General features: G+C 45.1%; 1 protein-coding gene and 1 long non-coding RNA gene across 12 annotated transcripts in view; one reads left to right on the forward strand and one right to left on the reverse strand.

The window, feature by feature from the left end:
- Positions 1-364: 364 nt before the first annotated feature.
- LOC128323968 (uncharacterized) overlaps positions 365-21934 on the forward strand; it is a 45935-nt gene continuing 24365 nt past the window's right edge. Inside the window, exon 1 of the long non-coding RNA XR_008306555.1 lies at positions 365-499. This is a non-coding gene — a long non-coding RNA (uncharacterized LOC128323968). The remainder of the gene's footprint in view (positions 500-21934) is intronic.
- LOC128323964 (uncharacterized) overlaps positions 10020-21934 on the reverse strand; it is a 46683-nt gene continuing 34768 nt past the window's right edge. For 6 of the 11 annotated variants that reach the window (XR_008306549.1, XR_008306551.1, XR_008306552.1 and 3 more), the window contains exons 2-3: positions 17086-17140; positions 10020-12258 (exon numbers count right to left, since the gene is read on the reverse strand). Coding sequence is in view for 2 of the 11 variants with exons in the window: in XM_053247986.1 (XP_053103961.1) it covers positions 11885-12258; positions 17086-17140 (429 nt within the window). In the remaining 9 variants the exon portion in view is untranslated. Of the gene's footprint in view, positions 12259-17085; positions 17141-17877; positions 17978-21934 lie in introns of all 11 variants that reach the window. The other 5 variants (XR_008306547.1, XR_008306543.1, XR_008306544.1 and 2 more) reach the window with 2 other exon arrangements.

Raw genomic sequence — 21934 nt, forward strand, 5'->3', positions numbered from 1 at the left:
AGCAAAATTGCCAAATCAGATCTCAACATGGATATCACAAGCCACAGCACACCTAACCATGACAGTGCCTGCAACGAGGCAAGAAAGGATGCATCTTGCCAAGAGAAAGGCACACCACCTGCATTCAAGGGTGGAACTTGGGGGGGGGGGGCAGCCAGGGCACGTGCCCTAGGCGCCACTGAGGAGGGGGCACCACACAAGTTCCTGCCACCCCCACCCCATTGCCCACCAGCCCTGCCCCAGGGCCCCTCAGCCACTTGCCATCCTGCTTGCCTTGTCCTCCGGCTCTGGCCTAGGTTCCCAGTGGCCTGCAAACTGCAGAGAGCTCTTCTCTCCCCGCCTCTCAGCTGATTGGCAGGTGGGCGGGGCTTCCAGAGAGGCCTCCGTGTAGGCCTCCCTGAAGCCTGGACTTGGCATTCCCCAGCAAGCCAGGAAGGAGGCAGGAAGAGTTCTCTGCAGCAGACTCTCTGCCCAGACCATCCAACACAGCTTTTGCAAGGTAGACTGTGAATTCCTTTTTGTGGTTAACCCCCCACCCCAGGTATATAGGGATCTGCTTGCCATAGGGCTTTGATGGGGGGGGGAGAGACTGAGAAGTCTCTGAATATTTAATTTAAAACAGATTGAAAAATTTCTGGCTTTAAATTTCTGGCTTTTTACTATCTAAAAAGGCCTGTTGCTTGTTTCATTGCAGAAAATTACAAAAACTTCTGGAACAAACAATATTATATTCATTCATTCATTCATTCATGTATAAATGCACTTGTGTTCAAGTAGTTTTGCACCCCAGAAGGTCTGAGTGAGAACTGTGAAGCATGTGTTGTGCTTTTATTTTATTTTATTTTTCTTGTGTGTGAACTGATCTCCAATAACTCACAGGACTTCAGGGTACATCTGGATGTGGAATGAGGGGAAAATGCCTTTTCTGAAAGCTGCTTTGTAATCACTTTGTTCTCATGGAATGGGAAAGTGTCTTTGCAAAAAGTGTGAGACAGAACTCAGGTTTGCACTGGTCAAGAAATGGTTAATAGAGTCTGCAAGTTGCCTTGCCAAATTGCGAGCTGTAAAGCCATAAATTTGCTGACAAGGTAGAGGGGGAAGAGTCCCCCTTTCCTTGTATCTCCTGAAAAGCAAGGGCCAGCAAAAAATAACACCTCAAGGATAAAGGAGGAAGGCTTGCTTATCAACGTAGAATAAAATGCTTCATTGTACTAAGAGGAATGTTTGTCTAAATTAGCAATTATTATAATATTTGTAATATGACGGACAATGATGTTAACCAATGAAACGATTGGTCCCTCGGGGCTGAATGTTGACGCCCAGCTATGTAATTATGCCAAAGTATAATTACCCAGAACAAAGGCAGCTGCACGCGACTCTCAGGTTTACCGTGAGGTACTGGGAGAAGCCACCAGCGCTGGGTTAAATAAATGGTGATTTTGCTTCTTTCAATCATCCTTGTTTGTTTGGTTTGTGGTAACTGGGCCTCCCAGGTAACATGGCCAACATGTGAATGCAGCACCTCCATTCCATTGGAGATGTGTGTTAAAGGGCTTTAAAAGCCTCATCTGAAAAACCTCCTGGAATCAAACTTTAATTTGTTCAAGAATTCTGAGAAAACAAACAAAGGCTCACCCTGCATGGTTGAAAGTCTCCTTTGCTAATCTGCAGCGAGGAGACCATTTTAATAATTAGTGTTTCTAGTGTGTTCTAGGCATTAAAAGTAGCACAAATATATAGTACTCACTGTATATCACTATATATTGTGAAGTGTCGGTGTGTGTATTCAGTGAAATGTATTTTCAGGCAGCATACTTATTTTGAAATATCAGACTTAAATCCTTGGGGGCCTGGGGTGCGTGGAGGCCCTGGACTTTGAGGGGCTGGGGGCCCATTTTAAAATCTCATCTTGGCCCATTCCAACCTTGTTATGTCCCTGGCAGTCACTACACATGGGTTTCTGCACAACACCTGCACAGAAGAAACTTCCATGTAGAAAGTGTGTCTCTTGTAAACTGACCTTGAATTTTCCATCCATGACTGGGATATCTGAGATTTAGAGTCAATAATAAAAGAACAGCACACTGCTTGTGACGGGAAGGGGCAAATTACAATGATTTCTTAGTCTGGTAGGGGCTTGTTTTGGCCCTGGCAGAACTTGGCTGTCTGCTTCTGTTGAAAATTCCTCTGTCTAGTGTGGCAAACTAATGTATCCTCCTCCCTCCTGGTGTCAAAGTAAGCACTAGAATGGTGAATGCACATATACCCCATCATGAGCCAACAGTCATCACAAGACAAAGGCTGGCAGGAATCATTCACTGGTTTATAGACACACACCCCACCACCACCTTCTTCTTCCCCTGTTTTGCTAGTGGCTATTTGGGCAGGTGATCCTCTAGTCTAGGACAAAGTCGTGTTTTTTAAAAAGCATGATATGAGACAGAGAAAATGACACCTGGAATCCTCACATAACTCCTGACTGTTGTTCTAAGTCTTTTACAGAGATGGCTCATGTTTTCAGGTTTTGATCAACAACCATGCCTAGATGGTACAGTGTTCCTTTTAACAGGGATTTCCAGATATTGTTGACTACAAGTCCCATCATTCCTGTTTGGACAAGGGCGCAATTTCAGTGCTTGCCCTAGGCGCTATTTTCCCTAGATACACCTCTGGGAGCTGGCTGTATGAACAAACCATCATCTGAAAAACTGCAATGAAACGTTATCAACTGAAATAAAAAGCAGCAATATGAAAGGCCTCAATTTATTCCGATTTATACATTTATGCTTTGTACGTGCTTATACAGGCATTCCCCGACTTACAAACATCCGACTTGCCAATAACCCATACTTACAAACAAAGCTCCATCACATATTAAATCCCCGACTTACAAACGCCAATCCACACATCCAAATAAGTGGTCCCTCAAAGGAACTATATGTGTTCCGAGTTATGAACATCCAACTTGCAAAGGAACTTTTGGAACATAACCCATTTCCTGTATGGGTTTTGTATCCTGTACAAAATCCCTGTACATGTTTTGTATACTCTCATCCTTCCACAGTAAAACCTTCAGTCTGGGAAACCTTGTGATTTTTTAATTTTAATTTTAATTTTAATTTTTTTTTGCAGCTGTAGTGTGTTAACAGAGAATGAGAAAGAAATACTAAAGATAGCCTTTCCTTCTAGCAACCAATAGTAGCGCTTTTCTTTATTAAATTTTATGTTATACTTCCTTCAAAATCTTTTTAAAAAATGCCTGTTGAGTTTGCTATATGCACGTTTGTTGAAATTTAACCAATTGACTAATTGATTAAAAGTCCAAATAAAACTTTTTGAAAAATTGAAAAAAATCAAAAACTAAAATTTAAAAATACTTATTTTGTTCAAGAAGTAGCTCAGTTATACTTTTAATCAACCTGTGGCTTCAATATGTGTGGGTTCTTTATAACCTCAATATGCCAGTATTTTGTTTCCATGGTAGTTAGACAGATCTATAGATGGAAGGTGCTTTTGTGACTCTCAGGAGACAATAATCTCCTTGATATACTCGTCAACAGTTTTAAATGTCAAAATACAACCTGGAATTTCCTGGGGGGGCAGAGGGATTCCTTTTTCAGATATTCAGAACTGGAGTCAGAATCTATATATTTATTTCTCTTAGGCGTACCTGTCTAGGAGAAATAAGAGGAGCTGCATGCATGGCAGCTCTTGTGAGAGCAGCTACCTGGGAGATAGTGATGGGGATGGGGAGACAATGGTAGTGGCGGGCCAAGCCAGGCTGGCCGCCGGGTACAGGGAAGCATGGAGGGCGCAGCGGGCCAGGCTGACCGTCAGAAACAGGATGCTGCAGCAGCGGGCCAGGCCAGGCTGGCTGCCAAGAAGAGGAGGCGGCAGTGGGCCGGCCTGGGCCAGGCGCTGAGAGCAGGTGGCGGCAGCGGGCCGGCCACTGGGAAGAGGAAGCAGAAGAAGGTGGCGGGCCAGCTTTCCAGCTGGCCCTCAAGCCAGAAAGCACAGTGTGGCGGGGAGAGGCAGTGGGCCGACTGGCCTAACAGAAAGCACGGGGGGCAGAAGCAGGCAGGGGTGGGGGAAGCAGCTGGTCGGCCAGAAAGCCAGGCATGCCAGCATGGGGGCGGGGCGGGACAGCAGTGGTGAGTGAGGCAGCCAGAGGCACAGATGCTCTGCGTCTGGCCCAGCTAGTTCTTAGTAATGATGCTCGGGTCCTAAAATTAAAAAAAATATTAATGTGACAGTCAAACTGCTGTATGGATTGTGGCATAAAAATAGTTAGTATTCCACCTGTTTCTATATGTAACTGTTAGGGCATAAATCCATAAGTGCACTATTGAGTGAAAGATTTCGGTCCTGCCAAGCATTGCCAAAGGAGATAAGCAACTCAGTGTGTGCTAGACTTGCTTTCCCCATCCCCACCCCCCATTTTAATTAGTGTTGTCTCTTCCACTCGTTTCATTTTTAAAATTTTGTAATTATTTTAATTCATTTCTGTTTCCCCCATTCATTTTCAGGTGTGTTTGTTTTTTGTAGGTAAAAAGCATACATCTTACTTATTACTGTACCTCCATATGCTCATGGGATAGGGAGGCATGGCAGAACACTCCTCTCTGCAGAAAACCACTCCTCATTGGGCCAACATCATTAAAACCAAGAAAATCTATCCTGACTCTCCAGCCCTCCACTACATTATCCCATTAAATTATCATAACTCCAGGACAGAGCACACACTTTGCAAGCTGAAAATCCCACTTTGATGCTTTGTCATCTTCAGTTGAAAGGAACTCTGGAAACAAAGATGCAGGGGAAACGCTTTCTCTGCTTGAAGCTTTAGAAAGGTGCTCTCAACCATAGTAGACAATACTGGGCTAGATGGGTCAGTGGTCTGGTTCAGTATAAGGCAACTTGATACTCATACAAAAACCCTTGGTTCTCATACAGAATCCTCACACATATGGCAACACTGGTGCAATGAAGCAAGGCCAAGACTAGAACAAGTGCTCTCACTATTCAAATAGCAAAAAAAAAAAAAAAAAAAGCTGACCTGGACATTTGTATAGGAGTCTGGCCTGGCCAGATGCTCTGGCTTATTGCTATGCCAGAAGCTTCCTTGCCACTCTGCTAGTAACTGTAGCTCCCTCCTCAGCTAAGTTTTGAGGTACACAGGCTGAATCAAAGCCCAGATTTAGGATCTGCTAAGTAAAGACTGACACTAGCCTTCCAAGAAAGTTTTCATGTTTTGAACACTGAAAATTTTTATTACTTGGGAGTGTGCAAAAATGTTTTTCGTTTTGTTATACAATTCATTTTTGTTATTTAAAATGTTCATTTGTTTAATTATTCATTTATAACAATCACATTTTCATTACTTTTCATTATCCATTCATCTATTCATTTCCATCTTATGCTTTCTATAGCCTGCAGCAGGGCTGATCTTAGCAACTGTGCTTGGGTGGTGTGGCCACCACTTTTTCTCCGAATTCCTGGATATTGCCTGGATTCCTTCCCTGGAATCCTGGATTTGTCAGGGAAGAAGGAGTAGATAGAGAGATGGAGACAAGTGATAGAAACAGGTAGTGGAGAGAGAGCTCAGTAAACAACTAGGAGGTTGTAGAGATGATAATTAGGAGGAACAAGCTGAATGTTTAGAATCATGGGAGTGCATGGAATCGGGGGCTTGTAGGGCGAATGGTAGGTTTTGGATTAGGATTATGGGGGAGGAAGTATAATCTGAATTTAGAGGGAAGAAGAAGGGTTGGGCTTAAGGTCAGTTTATGTAGGAGAGAGAGAGAGAGGAAAATAGGCAACAGAGACAGTACTGAGGGAAATATTCTCACAATTAGCTGATTTGTTGTTCTATATTTGGAGAGAACATGCCCCTGTGATTCCGGTGCAGTGGAGTTCCTGGAGCATATTTTTCTGCATTATATTCTCTCTCAAGAAATTGGTTCTCTTCTAATCAAGCCAGTGTTACAGGCTTTGCTAGGTCATTCTGAGACATTTTATGTCAATTATCTGCTTTCAGATTAGAATGCCCAGGTTACACGTAGGGTTGCTAGATTTTGTGCTCCTACTCATAGAATTCAGCAGGAGTTGGTATCACATTTAGATTAGGTTATCTTAAGTTTTGCAGTCTCTGTATCCATCTAATTATTTCATTTGTTTTATGGTCATATATTGTAAAACTGGATTGTTCTCATTATGTTAATTTTTGCTTGTCAAGGACTGAAATAAAGATTGATTTATTTGTTGGGTTTTGTGCACCATAAGTATTTATCAGTCAAAACATTTGCTTCAGGCTTCTAGAATACTGTGTACACGGGAGCAGTGTTTCCCAGCTGCTGTCTAGACCAAACACAGGCTAGAGCCCATTTTAAGGATGACTCCATGGTGGTGGGGGAGGCAAAGAAATGTTTTTTCTCTGCCTCCATTGTGTCTGCCCAGTGTAGGCCAGCGGAACTATTTCATGTGGCAGAGTCACAGCTTCAGACAGTCCCCATGTAATGGGGGAAGAACCATCAGCAGCCCAAAGAACAGTTTTCTTGTCACTTCACAAATAAAGTTTTTCACATCCATGCCGATTTGGACTCCAGGATTTGGCAGTTCCAGGAGACGTGCCTCGGCAACCATCTGGTCCAATTGTGATGGATTCTTTCAGTTAGTGCAGCCTGAGGAAATGGACAAGATCCTAGGCAGTGTATGGGCAATACCTTGTGCTCTGGACCCTTGCCCTTCTTCAAGGTTAGTAAAATCTGCTGGGGAAGAAACAGGTAGGTGGTTGGAGCCAATTATTAATGCTTCATTAAGGCAGGGTAAGATGCCATTGAGTCTCAATCAGGTAGTGACAAGACTACTATTTTAAAAGCCCTCCCTTGATTCCACCAACCTTGATAACTATTGGTTTGCATAAAATCTTCCCTTTAGAAGCAAGGTGATATGATGTGGTGTCTATGTAACTGCAAATGATTAGCTAGACCTTTTTCAATCTGGCTTTCACCCTGGGTTTGGTACTGAAACTGCCTTGTTTGCCCTGGTGGATGACCTACACCAGGAACTAGATGGAACTATCCCTGTTGTTTGTGCTGGACTTCTCAGCGGCATTCAGTACTATTGGTCATGGTATCCCCTCAGGTTTAGGAACTGGGGGTGGTGCGTTGCAGTGGTCCCAGTCCTTCCTTGGAGGGAGGTTCCAGAAGGTGGTGCTGGGGGAGGTCTTCTGCTTGACTCCTTGGCTTCTGCCTATGGGGTCCTGCAAGGCTCAGTATTGTCCTTGAACAATATGTGGAAACTTCATTTGGTGCAGAATGCAGCTACTGGGGTTCTCTCTAGAAGTGCTTGCTCGCTTTCAAAATATTACATCTATACTGTATGCCAATTTGTTTCTGGATCCAATTCAAGGTGCTGGTTATTACCTTCAAAGCCCTTAACGGTTTGGGCTCTGGATACCTGAAGAACCATCTGCTTCCAAGGGTTTCTGCCCACCCAAAAAGGTCATCAGACGGGCCTTTGCCCCATGTGCTGACATTAGACTAACTTGTCGTGCACATGGGACAGGGCCTTCTCTGTTTTTGTCCCCGGGCTCTGGAATGCTGTCTGCTCTTTGACATCTGTGGCTGCTTTTTAAAATATATATATCTTTTTATTTGTTCAGGCTTTTAATCTCTAAGGGGTTGCCAGGTTTCTCAGCTTTCCTGCTTCTGTTTCATGGTGGTTGTTTTTTGGTGTTTTATAGCTTTTACTGTTTAACTGATTTTAAGGTTTTAAATGTGATTTTTAAAATGGAGTTTTATTGTAGTTTAACTTTTGTTAACTGCTTTGGGTACCTAATGGAAGGTGGTATAAAAATTGAACAATAAATGAACAAACAAACCAGTGTGCTGAGGTACACTGGTGACTGGCTCAGAGTCAGCTGCAAAATCAGGAAGTTCACCGCATTTGCAGCTGACTTACCCCATAATGTGCTGGGAAGGAGGTGCCCTATTTTCAATGCAAAGAAGAGTGAATCAGCTGCAAATATGAGAGTTTAAACAATCAGCTTTTGCAATTCACTTGCTCCATAATGCACTGGGAGGGTAAAAAAAATCAATTAAATATTGTGGTGCAGTTAAATATTAAATATTGTGGTGCAGCTTTGCCACCTCAAAACAACTGGGGGGGGGAGCAGTGGCACTGTTTGGACCATACCTTAGGGCCCAAGTCTTAGGTCCCACTCTCATGGGAGGGCCCCATCGGTGCTAGGAATCTCCTCCCCATGCCAGCAAGAAGAAGGAAGCAACCAATGGCTTCCACTTCGACACGTTGTGGGGGGAGAGAAATATTGGTGGCAGAGGTGGCAAGAAGGATGCCAGAAAGCCAGCAAATAAGGAATGCTGCTGCTTCAGTGCACAACAGCCAATATGGGTGGGGGAAAGAAATGTGGCATCGTGTCCTGGGTGGTGCCTTGTCCACTTTACAGACAAGTGGCTGTACTATACGGAGGAGGTGCCTCCTTGCCAAACCTTCTCCTGTGTTTTGCAGAGCTCAGTTGACTGGCCACAAAGTGGCCCCAGGAAAGCTCCCATGTTTCTTCCCCCTTGCCAGCTGCCACCCACTGGAACAGCGGCGTTTCTCCTTATTCATTGGCTTGCTGGCTTCCTTCTTGCTGCCACCACCACCAATATTTCTCTTCCCCACCCACACACCAAAGTGAAAGCTGTGTGTGGCTTCCTCCCTCCTTCCCTCCCTCTCTGCTTCATCCCTGTGGATGGCTCTTCTTCATACCCAGAAGAGGAAGGGGGGGGGCAGAGAAGGTGGTATGAAGCGAGAAGTGGAGGGTAAGACAGCGGGGTCTGGGAGGATAAGGGGTTCTGCTTTCCTTGGGCATGGTGTTGTTTTTGAATTATTGATCTTATCATTGCATGTTTAAAAACATGTTTGGAACAATAACAATTAAAATATTGTAATTATATTCAGAATTTCATCTTAAAAATAAAAATAAAATAAAATTTCCCCAAGCATATTCTGGTATAAAAAGTGGTGCATTTGCCTAATTTCAGTGGCAGGATTGTGTATGCAAAATTTGGTATCTGTAGGTAGCTGGGGAAATATGATAATAATTTCTTCAAAACTACCAAAAATGTTATTTAAATCCCCACCCCAAGCATATTCCAGTATAAAAGTGATGCATTCGGCTAATTTAAGTGGAAGGATTGTTCATGCAAAATTTGGTTTCCTGTAGGTAACCAGGAAGTATTATATTCAGAACTACTTCAAAAAATTATCTTGGTGGGGGGTGGGGGGCATAAGACCATTAGGTCCAGGATCCAAAATTACCTAGCGGAACCCCTGGGGGGCAGTATGCCCCAATTTTTTTCCTTAATCCAATTATGCCTCAGGGAGAAAAGGTTTGGGAAACACTATATCAGAGTATAATAAAGAATACTGTGATCCACAGCAGCTCAAGAAAAAATAGTGGTTATATTTATAGATATATTTCATTATATCTAAAATGAAGCAGCTTTAGTAAGCATGGGTAAGGAAGCATAAAATTCAGTCTACCTTTTGGAAAACAAAACAAACTGGTAAGATTTATTTAGTGAAAATAGAAATTAATATGTGAGCAACATTAAATGGTCTTAACAACCAGTCTGTTGAATACCTTGAAGTGAAACCCCATGTTACCTAGCACCTATCTTCGAAGTGGAGTCTTCCGTTCCCCAGGGAGAATTGTAGACTTATGGACAAGTGATGCTCATAGAAACAGGTAGAATAAGACCTGGTAGAATAGTCTTAGAAGAATATGCAATGCCTCACCTCTCTTCCCCCATCTTCAACATAGCCTGACACTAGCCAAATACTTTTAGAAGGAGCAGTGCAAATCAGTCCAAGGCACAAAATAGGTCTGGGTTGGAAACAAGTTCCAGACACTTGCATGTTCCTGGAAGGCTAGAAGTGCCAAAATGCTATGTTGTAGTGGTGAAGAGACCATGGTTCCATACAGGTGACTAGAAAAGTCTTAACATACAAAGTCTCGCCCTCTTGTGTTTTATTATAAATACATACATTATAAATAAATAAATTATAAACAGTCTTAGTAAAAGGCACAACTACATTCCCTGTAAGGAGACTCTCCCAATTACAGCGGTGACATGTTTTATATCTGTTCTGACATAAAATCTCACATGGGGCACAGCCAATCACAAAATACATCTTTGAAGCTGACACTGAAGATTCCATTCATCTAAAGACTGAACTGATATTCCAGCTCAAGATACTTGAACTTTGGAAAACTTGCTTTGCAGTCACACCAAAGAGGGCATGTCGAAGTTGGCAGCTGAAGCTCAGATGCAGCAAAGCTAGATAAGGGTCAATTGCTTGGCTAGGGTTGTTTTAGCAAGTCAAAGGGCTTTTCTCTTGGTGAGGCTTAGTGGAAGGCTTTGCTTCACAGTTGGAACCCATATTTGGGACAGGGAAGGAATCTTCTGCCAAGGCAGATGGACTCGCTGGCTCTTTGGCCTGAAGCACCTAGATTTGTTTTATTATACTGTTTGATGTACTCTCTGAAGCTGGATGACTTGTCTTCTTTCTGCTTCATGGGGCTGATGGTTGCTCTCTCCTTCCTTCTTTCCTTTTTCAGATTTATAATCCACCTGTCAGCCAGCACTCTCATTCCCATTCATTCCCATTTTTATTTTCTGTTGGGGCAAAATATAAATCTTACTTGTTACTGTAACTGCTGGCAGGAGCTACAGGGCACAGCTGTAGCCTCGTGGTGGCCATTTTTTAATAAGATAACTCAGCACACTCTCTCTAGGGGTGTGTGTGTGTGTGTTCCTATCAACCTCACAATGCCCAGACTGATTTGAACCAAACTTTGTATAGTTGTAGGGACACGTAAGGACACCTCAACGATGCAGTTTGTGATTAGGTCATCAATCCTAATTCAAAATGGCAGATGCATGTATGTTTGAGGTCCAAGTGGACTAACCTGTGAGCTGCCCAACTGATTTGGACCAAATTTGGTACATTTGTAGTGACACATAGAGCCACCTCAATGGCGTTGTTTTAATGATGTCATTCACCCCAGTTTAAGATGGTGGATGCATAAATGTTTGAAGCACAAGTGGGCTAACTTATGAAGATGGTAATTATCAATTAAGATTATAGTGAAAAGGAAGTAGGCAGATTAGTTTTTACCAGAACTTTTTGTTATTACTCACACTGTCCCATGAATGATAGTGCTGTATCCTGAGGCATGTGGGTAATAAAAATGGCCACTGTAAGAGGGCAGCTGTGTGTTGGCGCTCCAGGAACAAGTAAGATTTACACTTTTTTCAAAAAAGTGTAAAAAAAAAATTTAACGAATTGAGAAAACAAAAATATTTAGATCCCATTCCCTCCATCTGAAGTTTTCCCTCCGGTAGGGTTGATTCATATGATCTAATATGGTCTAGTTGTAAGCACTTGTACAGGCTGTATGCGCTTTGGCTCTGTTCAGAAGATCAGAGTTATGGGTGGAGGGGAGGAGCAGGAATCCTCCATCCACACAGTCTGTTGATTCTACATGGCATGTCATCTGCACAGGGTTAATCTGTGAAGTCAGGAAAGGGTACATAGTTTGGGAAGAATATTACAAACTCCATTCCAGTGGATGAGTGCTAGCCCAACATACCAGTTTAAAGCAAGCAAGCAAATGAGCAAGCAAGAAACTGTATGTTTGCCAATGCTATTTATAGACTGTTGGCTGATTTCCACTACTAAGCCGTGGAAAAATTTCTTCTCAGATATATCAAGTGGAAACCAGTTTTGGATAAGATTAATTGCAAGTTCATATTCTGTTGAATGTAACTGCCCATGCTCGTAGAGGAGAGTTCACTGGTCATTTTATTGCTTTTTAATGTTCAGGGTGACAATATGAATGAGGGGTTAACATGACGAGGCCCAGTTTCAGATCACCTATGGTGGCTTCATGGTTTGCCTTCAAGTAGATCATATTCTCAGAACGAAGCTTAGACATGGTGACGTTTTGCACAGTTGTCTCCAGACCACGGCAAAGTACCTCCAGGATGAAAACATCCTTCGTGGAACCATCCTTCTGATAAACAATCAGACTCAGTGAGTCATTTACCCCTCGCAGTCTGATCATCCCCTTCAAGAAGAGGACATAGAGGCCATCACAGTGGATTGGGATGAAATGGTCCTCAGTGACTTCCATTGTACCTTCTTCGAATTGAATGCCAATGGGGCTCTTGTTAGAAATGGATGCATCTGGAATGCAAGAATTCCCAGGGGGGAAAGTCATTGACCCAGGCCCACAAATATGTTCTTACAAAAAAGGGAGAAATGGCATTTTTGTGGGTTGGGGGAGATAAATTGTAAAACAAGAAAGAGAGGGAAAATCTACCAAAGAAGTATAAGAAGGCAGCAGAGCTGAAAGTCTTACACAAAATAGGTAGCCCAGATTCGCTACATAGGTTAAAAGTGAGGTAGGAGAGCAACTAGGCCCTCTCTACCTTCTCATGTGGTCATCTATGAAGCCATGCTGTTTAAAGCTGCTCCCAGGGTGCTGGTGGCCATTTTTACCATAGAGCCAGGTGGAAAGGGGGGCCAGGCAGAGCTGAGCAGCTGCAATAGTGAGGGTTGCCTTTTTCATATGCTGTTGCAGTCAACTTGGCAGTGGGAGCTGCAAGGACTGCTCTCACACCCACTTCTAACTCTTTGTGGCTGCCAGTTGCCATGTTGCTCTGCTCCAATCCAATCTGCCTACCACAGCTCAACAGAGCCTGCGGGGGTGGCTATGGAAACATTAGCTAACGGTACTGTAGATATGTTTTTATTTGAAACAGAAATCAGATTCCTACATGTTTACCTACCTATTTTCATATTAGCTTACTAGCCACAGAGCAATGACAACAGTAGCTTTAAACTTCAAGCCTTCGTACTTAAATACTTAATTAACTGTAATTAAATTTGGTTATTTTACCCTAAAGCTGGGTCACTTGCAGAATGTCATTGCTCTCAGCTTAGTCTACCTTCGAAGGAGATTGTGTGAAGAACTGTAAAGCACTTTATACACTAAGTGCCAAGGCCAATATCTATATATATAATTCTCCTGGGTGTGCCCAGGAGAAATGCGTCCCGGCAGCCCAGCTGATTGGCTGGGCTGCAGGGGGCGCCTGATTGGCTGGGCTGCAGGGGGCGCCTGATTGGCTGGCAGCACACCCAGGAGAATTCGCTTGCTGGGCGGCTGCGGAGGCAAGGCGGCGGGCCCAGGGCCGCGGCGGCGGAGCCCAGCGAGGTGGTGGGCCCAGCAAGGAGGTGGCGGCCCCGGGGCGAGGCGGCGGGCCCAGCGCGATGGCGGCGGGCCAGGCCGTGGTGGCGGGGCCCAGCGAGCGGCGGGCCCAGCGAGGCGGGGCAAGGCGGTGGGGCCCAGCGAGGCGGCGGGGCCGGGCCCGGCCGCGGAGGCGAGGCGGCGGGCCTGATGGCGGCACTCTGGGGCCGGCCAGGCCCGCTGGCGGCAGCGGCCACACTCTGCCCCGCCGGAGACGGGGGCGGGAGGAGAGAGAGAGGTAGACTGGCCTGGCCGGGCCCGGCCGCGGAAGCGAAGCGGTGGGACTGGCACGGCCGCGGAGGCGAGGCGGCGGTGGCTGCACTCGGCCCCCGCAGGGCGGCGGCGGCCACACGGGTCAGCTAGTTGAATTCTAATCCCCACACACTTAGCAACTTTGACAATGTCACCCTTACCCATGTGGCATGTAATTTTCTGCTGCTGCCATGTCCCCATTCCTCTCCCCCACCCAGCTGGGCCGCTGCCTCCTCCTTCTCCTCCTCCTTTCACCTCTGATGGAGGACTGTAGATCTCATTGGAAGTCTTGTGAAAGTTCGTGAGAGAGAATTTCAGACTCTCATGAGACTTCCAGTGAGATCTGCATACAAAATGCAGACAGAGCCAGAGGTGGAAGGAAGAAGAAGAGGAAGAGAAGGGTGGGGGGAAAGGCCTCCTCATGCCCCCATGAGGTCTCCACATTGTCATTTTCCTGCTGCCTACCTGCCAGCGGCCCAAATGTGCCTGTGAAGGGCAAGGGTGGCTGCAGCCCAATCTCCTCCTGGCAGCAGCCTTCCTGAGCGCCCCACCACCACAGCTGACCATCAGCTGTTTGTCAGCTGAGTGGGACTTCCAGAAGCCTTTCTGATTCTGCCAGAGGCCTCCTGAAGCTCTCCTGACAGGCTGCCTGCAGGCTGCAGGCAGTGGAGAAGAAAGGAGTCAGAGTGGTGGCCTGTGCACACCACCTCCCCTGGCCTGTCCTAGCCTGCCCTGCTGCCCGTGCCTGCCTGGGACTCCTCCTCAGTAATGGAGGTACTGTGAGAATCACAAAAAGGTATGTGTTTTCCTTTTTGTGGTTATTCCCCACCTTTGAATATTTATGGAATGGCTTGCCATAGGGCTTTGATACTGGCCACAGATGTAGGGCAGATTGGGGGTGTGTGCTCTGAATATTTAATTTGAAATGGATTGGGCAATATATTGATTTTTAATATTTCTTAAATTAAAAAATAAATAAAATCCTATGTGGCTTCTGTCATGGCAGAAAATTACAAAAAATTCTTTATCTGTGCTATAGCTTGTGAAATGTTGACTTTTAGATAGTGATATCTTTTATTCTTCACAATTTGGTATAATAAAATAAATTGAATTTTAAAAGGCAAAAATGTGATCCCTTGAAAACAAGCTGTGGGTTACTGTGTGCTGGAAACAAACAAACAAAATCATCTTCCTCTATGCATGCTCAAATTATACAATAATGCAGATATAATGGTCTTGTGAGAGCTGACAGGCCGAGATGACCTTGCAATTAAATATGCCCAGAAGGTGCAAAAAAGCTCTGGATCCACACTCAGCACAATGGCTGTGACCCAGACTAATGAAGTTCTTGTTCAAGTATGTTGCACTCATGCAAGGTTGTTGCACTAGCTAATTGCACTTAATCTGGAGTCTGCATTCTAGTCTAGGGTTGTGCTAGCACAAACATGTTTGTGTTAGTGCATGAGCCCCTGGTGGCGCAGTGGTAAAACTGACGCCCTGGTTACAAGTTCGATCCTGACCAGGGGCTCAAGGTTGACTCAGCCTTCCATCCTTCCGAGGTCGGTAAAATGAGTACCCAGAATGTTGGGGGCAATATGCTAAATCATTGTAAACCGCTTAGAGAGCTCCGGCTATAAAGCGGTATATAAATGTAAGTGTTATTGCTATTGCTATAAAGTGCACTGATATGTGGCATGCCTGATATGTTTTGCTGGGAACATTTGTGCAGTGACATAGCACAGCTACGCAATCTTTGCTCATTGCATAAGTGTTTGGTTGTCTGGATGTCAGCCAGTTTCTTCCCCAGTTGGGTGGGAGGAACCAGTGGCAGTCCAAAGTGACATCACATCTGCAGGAAGAACAAATAGACATGCACTGCCTGGCAACTCAAGCCTCACCTTGAGTTGTGGTGTGGCTGAGGGAAGCCATTAAGCCACACCACAACTCAATGTGAGGCTTTCCATACTGTTATGTGAGCAGAGCAGGTACAGGCCTGCAGGTAACTGGTGGCAGAAGGATAAGCTTGTGGAGCTAGGATGGCACAGCACTGCAGAGGAAACAGTTTTTAAGCAAATTCAAATGGAGGTAGCTTGCTTGCTCTCTCCAAAATTCCTTTGAAGAGTGCCTCTTCTGTCTATCACTGCCAATTTTGATGGACTCCTGGACACGGGGCTTTTAGTGTGCATCTCCTCTGGAATGGAGGGTGTTCACAAGTCAGCCAGATTTAGCCCAAATCTCTGTGAGCTATCAGGGAGCACTTCACACATGATTCGGGTTTTCATTGTGCATTAGAGTGAAGCGTGATTTATATCCACGGTTTTTTAAAAAAATCCACTTTTTGAGTTGGTTTTGGGGGGCAACCTTGAACTCACAGTTAATTCTCGTAGAAAACTCACAATAAAACCTACAGTGTGAAAAACGCCCAGGACAATCTGGAAGGGTTGTCAACCCTAGGACACAGACACATGCAGCTGGCAATCTCTCGCAACTATCTGTGCAATGGTGAGCTTGATTTAGCTTCTGCATCTTATGCTAGCATAAGCTCAACCCATTGTCTCTGCAAGAATTAGCCAAAGGAGCTCTTCTCCTGCTGGAGGCTGCTAGGCTCTGTCCCCAGCCTGGTGTTGGTGTCATCTTTTGGCTCTGTCCAAGTACCAGGGTTTGGTTTTTCCCCCCCTTCCCCCCAGTAAAAAAAATGGGAAGAGACCTGAATATGGCAATGAGGAGGATTTCTTTCTGTCGATAGTGCAACCCAGTCTCAGTCTTCTGCCCTTATACAACTAGGTGGTGCAGCCACCTTCAAAATACTGTGTACAATCCTTGTCATCCTATCCCCAAATGAATATAGAGTTGGAAAAGGTGCAGGAAAGAGCAACCAGAATAACTCAGGAGTTGGAGCGCTCTCTCTATGGACAGGATAGAGCATGGGGCTTTTTAGTAGAGATGTGACAATGCAAGCAGAATCCCTCCTCAAACTGTTGTGAGCAGAATCATAGCCAGCACAGTCTCTCACTTGAGCAGGGCTCCCACATAAATTCTGTCCATAAGCCTGCCCTTTACTAGCTGCTACTCAGCCCCACTTCCCCAAGCCAGTGCAGGCAGGTTGACCTTTGTGCCCTTTGAACAATAAAGCTGAATGTTCAGAGGCCCCTTGAAGCTTTCCAAACATTCAGCTTTAATGTGTGAGGTACAAACTCCATTCTTCCTGCCCAGATACTAAAATGAGGGCCGAAAGACAGAGATTAGGCTGTGGCAGGGAGATAGTGGATTATTTTCGCTGTGTTGCAGCACAGTCTGAATTTCCATTCCTGCCTGAACTCCTGAGCAATCTGGGTTGGAAAGGATATTAAGATGGGAAGCACTAGCAGGTCAGTGGGATGGAACAGTCATGTACCAGCAAGAGCAAGGTTGCTTTGACCTGTTATGCTCACATCTAATGTAACACACTTCAGATCTGTGGAAATGGCAGGATACACATTCAAAGAAATAAGAAGTAATTGGTGCTAACTCACTGCTGGGCTTGACGTAGATCCATTGTGCCTGTGGTTGCAGACTCTGAAGTGGAAACTGAAGAAAACAAAATGTTAGAAGATGCAAATTCAGGTTCAAATGAGCCATGCAGTATGGAACACTGTGGAATCCATATGATGGGGTGCTTCTGTGCTTTAATTCCTGTAAGCTACCCAGTACCAGAGTGCCACTTGGATAACTCCTTTGCCTAACCACCCAGCTGATGTTGGGAATTGCACCATTCAGAGATGGTGCAGTGAGAGAGGAGAGCTGGTCTTGTGGTCGCAAGCATGACGTCTCCATAGCTAAGCAGGGGTCCACCCTGGTTGCATATGAAAGGGAGACTTGATTTGTGAGCACTGCAAGATATTCCCCTCAGGGGATGGAGCTGCTCTGGGAAGAGCATCTAGGTTCCAAGTTCCCTCCCTGGCATCTCCAAGATAGGGCTGAGAGAGATTCCTGCCTGCAACCTTGGAGAAGCCGCCGCCAGTCTGTGTAGACAATACTGAGCTAGATAGACCAATGGTCTGACTCAGTATATGGCAGCTTCCTATGTTCCTTCTTAGTGCATATTGTGGTGTTTTTAGCTAATCCATTGCTTGATCCAGGCCAGCTTTTGAATGGGGTTTTAGTTACTTGTATTCCGGCCCTGGAGTAGAGGCAGAGCTAACAAACGGCCAGCAGCAAGAGCACTGAAAAGTAGTCTGCACTTGCCTCTCTGTACATAATATCTATTTCATTAAATTATTAATATTCCTGATTCCACTCCACTCCACTGCCTTGTCCTTACATACCACAACTCTTTCCCTTGGATTTTACACATATGGTGAGCAAATTGTTGTCAGTTTGCAAAATCCTCATGGAAGACAACAGATGATAGTGATGGCACCACACCTTGCAGATAGGAAAGAAATAGGACAAGATATTTATTTATTTGTTTGTTTGTTTTAAGACAAGATTTTTTTAACTGAACCAACAAACTACCAAAGCATGGGTTTGAGAGTAATTTATTGCTGAAACAAGTCCCAACATGTTTCAAAGTGAACCTCTTCCTCAGGGGAAAATATACATGAATCAAAATGAAAGACTTCTCTCCATCAAGAAATCTTTCTTTTTGATTCAAGTGTATTTTCCCCTGAGGATGAGGTTTGCCTTGAAACATGTTGGGACTGATCTCAGCAATGAATTATTCTTATACACACTCCTCTTCCTGTCCCCAAATCCTCATGTGCCACATTGCACCTCTGTGTGTTCAAGCTGAAAAGCAGAACTGAGAATGGCGCTCTGCACTACTCAGGGATTATGACAAGCTTTGTCCCAGGACAGTATACTTTGCTCTAGGTTCCACCCCTGCAGTGGGCAACCTCTTATATACATACAGGGTCTCTTAGCAGAGGTTTCTAACTTTTGTTCTGAGACACCACATATAGCTCCCAAATACCCCTTTTGTTGGCAACTATCCACCATTCAGTATTTTTTCCTGCCTTTGCTTTGGAGATACAGCTGGGCTTCTAAAACCATCACACACACTGTGATATTGTTCTTATACTGTCCCTTGTCTTTTAAAAGTTCCTTGTCTTTTAAGGAATGCAGGCCACCTCCTTAAAAACAAATCCTCAGGTGCAGAGACGTAGGTTTTGGGCGGTGTAAAAATATGATAGATAGATAGATAGATAGATAGATAGATAGATAGATAGATACGTGTGTGTGTGTGTGTGTGTGTGTGTGTATAATGTCATGGCCATGTCAGACCTGTCATTAGCTGGGCTCTCATGTCCTCTCACCCACTTTCCTTTCCCTTATTGTATATAGACTCGACTCTCTAGTAGCCCTTGGTGAAAGTCTTGTCACACTTGGGCACTACTAACACAATTATCCGGGGGAGGAGCCAAGATGGCCACCAGCTAGCAGCACCTTCCCGAGTTTCTCTGCAGCCACTGGACTCAATCCTTTCCTGGCCACCCTTCCCCTTAATTTATCATGCCACCAAAGAGGGGAAAACAGAGCAGGGACAACAAAGAAAGCCCCGATAATGAAAATGGTGACCAACCAAGGAGGAGAAAGGAGAAACAGATCAAGCTTGATTCATTCTTACCAGCCACTGGACAGGGGGCGGGGGGGAAACAGTGAGCAACTCCTCTGATGAGACTCCCCCTCTTAAGAACAGATTTACTCCCTTGTGCATCGATGAATCAGAAAGCCCACCCCCCACTGGCAGGGGCTGTGATGCAGGGGAGCCACAGCTAAAGACAACTTTAATACTTAATACTTTTAACTGTCATTTTTATTATGTTTTTCAATTTTTGTAAACTGCCTTGGGATTGTTTTTAATGAAAGGTGGTATATAAATTTAACAATAAATGAATAAAATAAACCTCTCCTAAAACACCCAAGCGGCACAGCCGAACTCATCGACAGGGATTGAGGAATGAAACCCATAAATCTCCCAGGCATGCCACACACCTGCCCCAGGGGCTCCTCACGCAGTAGCTGGGAGACACTTGTCTTTTGTCTGCACAGTCTATGATTTCCATAATCACAAGGCTAAATGAAATCTCAACTAAAACAGATAAACTCCAGCTTGACCTTGAACAACTCACACTAAGGAATTGTTCTCACGCAGACTGTAAGTCCCAGCCATCCCCCCTCTTTGGGAGGGATCAGAGATTGCCACGTTGGCCAAATGCAGCCAGTCAAAACTTTTGCAGAATATTGCAGCCGCATCAGATTCTTGTTGAACTCCCTGGAAGGAATTCCTGAAATTGGTCAAACCGAAGACTATACTGGCCTCACTATCAGAGTTTCTCAAGTGTCAGCTTGAGAGCATTGAACTGAAAGATTTTCATTTTCTCCCGAGCAGAGCTGGCTATAAATGCCTCTTTCTAACCTTTAGAATAGTGGCCATCCCCTCCCAACTTCTACGCCTGACACATTGCCTAAGGACTCACAGCCTAAAAGCCCTTTGCTGCCTCAAATCTCCACAAGTTAACCCATCCATGGAGAGCCCTAAAATAAAAGCAATTTATGAGGACCTAGAGGATTTGCAGAAAGGTTGGCTGAGGTAAAACAAAAAACAAAGCCCCTTACTGAATTATTGGCCTGCTCAGAAGACTCTGCTCCTGGATCCGAGAGCTCTGACTCTTGAGAGTGATATGGAAATCCAGCAAGTGCTGAGGGCTGCGAACTTACCCTAAAAGGAAATTGTCAGTCTACTATGGTGATTTTTTATGTATGGATTCAGAGACTGAGCTCCCTGGCTCCAACATCCTCCCTGTGGGTCCATGCTATCCTGCACCTGGGCTGGGTCTTTCTCTGTCAGCCCTCCACCCTCTAGATAGATGCTGACATTCCTACTCCCAGGGAGGGTACACATGTATTGATTCCTGCATGCTCCAGAAAGATACCACGAAAACAGGCCACCCCGATGAGCAATCGCTGCTCCAGTCTCTCCCTACGTGCCTTGCCCTGAAGGAGACTGGCCTCTCCTTGCGATGCCCTTCCCCCTTGAAGAGCAACGTCCAGCCAGTGGTCTACTCAGAGCTGCCATTTGCCAGTGATCCACACTTACATTATTGCACTGATTGCTCCAGATAACCTGCCTTCGCAAAGGGATCTGTCACCCCACCACATCATTCAGCAATGTCCCTCAGCGCATAGTGAGGACAACCCCACACAGGCACAAGAACTAGGAGGAGCAACCACCTCTGTGCAGGCTTGTTGTGCTGACACACCCCTGTCCCAATCCGAGCCTGACAACAGGTTGAGTGCACTAGGCAACCACTCTCAGACAGAGAGCGAGCTCTCAGGACAGGAGTTACAGGTGGTGTCTTTGAAGGGTGCCTCAGCCAGAGCCAGTGGACATTCAAGACTCAACTGACAATTCAGCAGGAGTGTACCCTGGGCAGGAAGCGCCGGTTTCTTTGAGCTCCATCCCAGAGCTCTCTGGGCAGCTAGAACAGGAGACAACAGAAGCCCTCCCTTCCTTGGCAGACCAGCAAGACCTGCAGTCCTCCAATAAGCCTATGGATGAACATCGAAACCTCATTTCCACCTCACCCTTATGACATCCTCATGACCAGCATAGGATCAATCTTGCATGTTGGAACCTAGCCAGGTGGGGCCGTTTCAGAGACAAAGACTACAGCAGCTTCCTCTCCCTCTCCTCGTTATATCAAAGAATTTGATATAATTCTTGCCCAGGAAACTTGGACAGCAGAAGACCTAATGCTCAATGGATATCATTCCTTCTCAATGGGAGCAGTCTCTGGGTCAGGACACAGAAGACTCAAGGGAGGTCTGGCAATATTGATCTCCACTTCTCTGAGGGCTACAGTGAAACCCCTCACCTCACCTCACTTAAGCATCTTGCTGTGGCTTTGTTAATTCACTTTGGGCCCAGTGAACTGCTAATTATTAATGTTTATCTACCACCCTAGCAACAGAAATCTATAATTTGCTCTGTGTGGACTGAGTTTGAGCAATATGCAAATGACCTCCTTTTGGCCAATCCCAAGGCGCTGGTGCTGATGGGGGGTGATTTCAATGCTAGGATGGGTCCTGACGATCACAGGCTATTTCTCTGCCAGCACCTACCCATCCCTTGTCTGGAGTTTGAACCCCTGCCCCTTTCTTGCTCTTCAAAGGACCAGAGAGCTAATTTTGCCAGACTCTGCCTGGCACAAACAACCGCCAGACTCAACCTACAAATTTTTAATGGCTCAATGGAGAATGATTATCCAGGTAAATATACTTATCTATCTGGCGTAAAAACAAGCACTATAGACTATATTGCTATCTCTGGGAACCTACTCCCTTTTGTTCTGAACTTTAAAGTCATGCCGCACTTGGACA

This window comes from Hemicordylus capensis, chromosome 4 (genome assembly GCF_027244095.1).
Source record: "Hemicordylus capensis ecotype Gifberg chromosome 4, rHemCap1.1.pri, whole genome shotgun sequence".
NCBI classification, from domain to species: domain Eukaryota; kingdom Metazoa; phylum Chordata; class Lepidosauria; order Squamata; family Cordylidae; genus Hemicordylus; species Hemicordylus capensis.